The sequence below is a fragment of the Gamsiella multidivaricata genome (genome assembly GCF_025024155.1).
Source record: "Gamsiella multidivaricata strain RSA 2152 chromosome Unknown BC939scaffold_202, whole genome shotgun sequence".
NCBI classification, from domain to species: Eukaryota; Fungi; Mortierellomycota; class Mortierellomycetes; order Mortierellales; family Mortierellaceae; genus Gamsiella; species Gamsiella multidivaricata.
The window spans coordinates 1-4038 of NW_026251910.1; the positions used below are offsets into that span (position 1 = coordinate 1).

The following is a 4038-nucleotide window of genomic DNA, read 5'->3' on the forward strand; positions in this document are numbered from 1 at the left end:
CTCGCAGCAGCAGATGGCGGTCCAACGATGTGTACGGCGAGTTCGGTACTCCCGAAGACACGGCGAGCGACAGTGACATTCATCCGGCGAATTGTCTTAGCAACTCTGGAAGCTGCGTTAGGCTCTCCTCGCGCGGCCAGAGTCCAGGCACTGAACATCTCGGTTAGCTCATCCATGTTGAGTTCGTCAACCTTGTCCTTCGGGAAATCTTTGACGAACCCATCGTATTGCTTGCCAGGAACGGCCGTATTGCCCAGCAACACAGTATCGCTCGGAGCATCACCCTCCGCGGCCCGACTCTTGAGTAACATCCGATCCTCGAAGGTAACGACTCCGTCCCAACGACTCACGGAGGACAGGCGCTCCACCAACTTGAACGCTTCGTCGAGGGTCGCCGGGGTCTCCTTGTTCTTGACCTTGAACGGGTGACTCTCGTGCAGTCCTTTGCAGAAGTGGAATGCGAAGGTCTGCGAGTAGTCCTCAGACACCTTGTACGGCTTGTTCTCACTGCCTTCCTGGGGTGGTAGCAGCTCAACGGTGCACTTCATGCGGGCGATATAGTCTGCCGAGGTCTCGGCGGCTCCTTGGGTAATCGTGGCGATCTCCCCCATGGTAATCAGGAATGTCCTCGTTCGTCTGGTCTCTTGGACAAAATCGCTGCAGAACTCGGACCACGTACGACGATGGGATCCGCTGATCTTCCAACGGCGCACCCACGCTTTCATTGTGCCAGTGGTCTTCTTCTCCACTGAGAACAACATTCTGCCCAGGGATTCACCTTGGGAAACAGCTCCGATCTCTCGAACCCATCCTGTGGCCGTGAGTACATCGGCCTCGGTGGACGGCCAGTTTGGAAGGCCATCCAAATAATACTGCAAGTCTGTCGGCATCTCGATTGCTGTCCCCTGCGTAGATCACCAAAATAAATGTTGCGCTTGGAGATAGTTCTTTTACAGTTGTATGGAGTAAGGAAACTCCCAATCTGAATGCTCGAATAATTTGTGTTCCACACTGAATACAAGAGTCTAACGCACAACTACGCACACTGTAGCGAGTGATCAGCACAACGGTCTTCTTGTTCAACTGGAACAAGGAACAAAAGATCGCTGGCTTCGATCCTCCTTTTATACAGGCACAACCCCAAAACCTAATATCAAATCCTGCGTACCCTCGGTGGCTGCTGGCCAACACCATTGCCCTTACATTTGCTTCGCCCCACCAAGGTTACACAAAATCAATCTATTCTCATGGTGGAATCTTCCATCTTCGACACCTCATAATAAATCATGAGATGGAATACAAGGGAGAGTGGCAGGCTGAGAAAATTCACAGAGTACAAATACCTCGGAATGGACTCTTGATTCTACATACAACTGTCCAACCACCAAAGCCGACCCACGGAATATCCTGAAAATACAAAGCAAGCATGGACGAGTCAACATCGACCACAGTCACCTCAGTATCCAGTGCACTAGCAGTATTGGGTGCATTTGGATGTGATGCCATGACGTCCGCAATGCTGACACAGTGCCTCAACAAAGACTAATATGGTGCAATCACGCTGACTACAGCGCTGGTTAATGGGGCGTGCCAACCAGTGGCTGGCCCTACGTTCAAGCTCGGAGCGACACTGATGGTGCACACAGCATGTGCATTATCAGGCAGGATCAACGACTGGGACGAGTATGTGGGTGTAGCGCCTTTGAGGAATGCAAGAGCAGAGTGCTACTCCGTCTCCAACGGCCGGATGAAGCAGATGGGTAGCTGCGTCTACGCAGCAGTGCAGGATCGTGCTGTAGCTGCGGTGTATGCTCTGAAGCCCCAGGATCGCGTCTACCAACATTACATCCGCATGACAGTATCCCCATAGGAAGATGCACACACGGGAACGTATGCAAACATTGTGCGATGGATTGCTGCGTGTTGGCCACTGGTTGCTTCAGCGATCATGGCGTGGGCCGACATGCAGCTGTGGGCAGGTAATGTGCTGTTAGGCTGGCTTGGCTGGTTCTTTATCGTGCTCAGTGCCGGGCCCGCTGTTCAGTCCGGACACCAGTGCAACGCCAATTGCAAACAGCGAGTGTACCTACTGAATGACCAAAGCACCACAAAAAGCTTGATCGAGTACACTGTGTGTTTGGAGTTTGATGACCTAGCACGTCGGAGACTGCCGAAGCGCCACACACGCTGCAGAATCCTGCGTGCGGTAGGAAGTCTCTTAATGACCATACATTTCCCACTGGGGCTTGTGGCGACCTGCTATGACAGCAGTGCAGGTGCACAGACGTGGGTGCTGATACAGTTTGTGGGCCTGATTGCTGGCATGCGATGGTGGTGCATAGAGCAGCGTCTTGCCCGTCACGGCGTCGACTGTGCACAGGGTCTAACAGTGACTCACGAGATCCAGCCATTCGAAAGGTGGCAAGCTGTGCTCGACCGCGTCGACCAAATCCATTGGCCACACATTAAGCACCAGTACACCTGGTCTGTTCTCTCTTCCTCTCTCTCTCTTCCCCTCTCCTGCTCTCACCACATGCCAATCTTCGGTGCCTTCATCTTGCTTTAGTCTCTATCCTGTCCTTCCCTCTATCCTGTCCTTGCCTCTACCCTGTTCTCGCCTCTTTCCTATCCTTCCCTCTATCCTGCCCTTTCCTCTACCCTGTCCTTTCCTCTACCCTGTCCTTGCCTCTACTCTTGTCCAAGCATCTCAAATGCCTTTGTATTTCTCTCGTTCATGTACTCCTTGAAAACGACTTGTACCTTGTTCCTGTCCTCGTGTTCATCATCTCCCAAATAGAACAGCAATCCTGCAATAAATATATTACTCGATCCACAGCTCGCCTCTTCTTTGTCCCTGTCTCCCTTCTATTCCGTTTGCGCAGATTTTGACACTTACTCACTCGATGATTACCTGTAACTGTCCCCATTTATACGTGTCATACGTATTACACCCATTGTGCTCTATGACACATCCTCCGACGCGTTTGCTCGAGTGTATCTCTATGATCACACAGAACAGGCGGATACTGCTGATTCCAACCAAACAAAGACTCCTGTCGTTAGCTACACTTCTACCGCTGGCTACACCTCTGCTGCTGGCTACACACTGAGCACTGAGCCAGCCTACAGCCTTATGTCCGTGGACACTTGCAAGCTCGAGTCCATTCCCCTTCTTCACTGTATATGTTGACATGTTCATATGTCTGCAATTCACTTGAATGCCTACACCTCTCATCACAGAACGCACCTTGATGTCGACATTTAACATACCACCGAGAGGTATAGTCACACTCCGACTGTCTGGATCGCACAGCTTGCCGAGCCAGCGTTCATCTCGAGCGGCAGAATTGTATCCTTGGAGCAGCATGATCTCTGGAGACTTGACCACCAGGGCTTCATACAGCCATGTCTGCACAGCTTCTGCGGTTCACTCGCATGTGTACTCAAAATTATCAGACACGTAACCTGTCAGTATATCGAGACGGTCAACCTCGCGCGTGTCCTTGCATGCTATGAGGAGATAATAGGGAGTACGGCCCCATTGTGGAGCAGAGAGACATTGACAATGTGTTGACTGGGTCTGTCTTTGTTGAACGTAATCAGTCGGTCGCCAGTACTTTACATAAGCCCTCCCCCCAGCCCAAGCCCATCAAGGTTTTATGCCTCCAGGTCGCGCTTGATGCGAGAAGATAACACGATGGATACTTCCTACTACAAATCCTTCTCATTTACACTGGTGTCTTCTCAACGATGACAGCACTATATCCATTGCAGATGACTTTAATGTAACGGGGTATTGCAAGCAGTAGAGTAGCCTTGTCACTACGATCTGCTGAGATTAAGCCCATTGTTCTATAGATTTGTTCGAAAGAACAACACCTTTCTTTTTCCTAAAATCTCGCGGCGCGCATAGCTCTCAAGGTGGAGCCAATGTCGAAGTTGAAGTCTCTCGAACATCGACTCAACAGAAAGATATTTATTGCTATGAGCGCCAACCATTTGAAGTGATGTTGCCATTGAGGACGCGAATAAAGGTGT

At 50.9% G+C, this 4038-nt stretch overlaps 2 protein-coding genes across 2 annotated transcripts; one reads left to right on the forward strand and one right to left on the reverse strand.

Moving 5' to 3' along the window:
- Positions 1 to 35: 35 nt before the first annotated feature.
- On the reverse strand, positions 36 to 890 carry BC939DRAFT_509033 (uncharacterized protein; the record flags this gene model as incomplete). The annotated part of the gene is made up of 1 exon (XM_051561079.1): positions 36 to 890. A coding segment is annotated over one exon (855 nt), but the record flags the coding sequence as incomplete, so codon positions are not given.
- A 336-nt stretch (positions 891 to 1226) lies between these two features.
- BC939DRAFT_472057 (uncharacterized protein) lies at positions 1227 to 3056 on the forward strand. Its single transcript, XM_051558249.1, is given in 4 exon segments — positions 1227 to 1496; positions 1572 to 1858; positions 1871 to 2484; positions 2567 to 3056. 4 exon segments carry the CDS (start codon positions 1427 to 1429, stop codon positions 2745 to 2747), a joined length of 1152 nt encoding a protein of 383 aa, XP_051405797.1. The 5' UTR covers positions 1227 to 1426; the 3' UTR covers positions 2748 to 3056.
- The last annotated feature ends 982 nt before the right edge of the window (positions 3057 to 4038 follow it).

Coding starts and splice junctions, on each gene's coding strand:
- BC939DRAFT_472057 (XM_051558249.1), top strand. CDS start 1,427: ATGGACGAGTCAACATCGACCACAGTCACCTCAGTATCCAGTGCACTA. Junction 1,497..1,571: donor AGTATTGGGTGCATTTGGAT/GTGATGCCATGA, acceptor CGCTGACTACAG/CGCTGGTTAATGGGGCGTGC. Junction 2,485..2,566: donor ATTAAGCACCAGTACACCTG/GTCTGTTCTCTC, acceptor ATCTTGCTTTAG/TCTCTATCCTGTCCTTCCCT.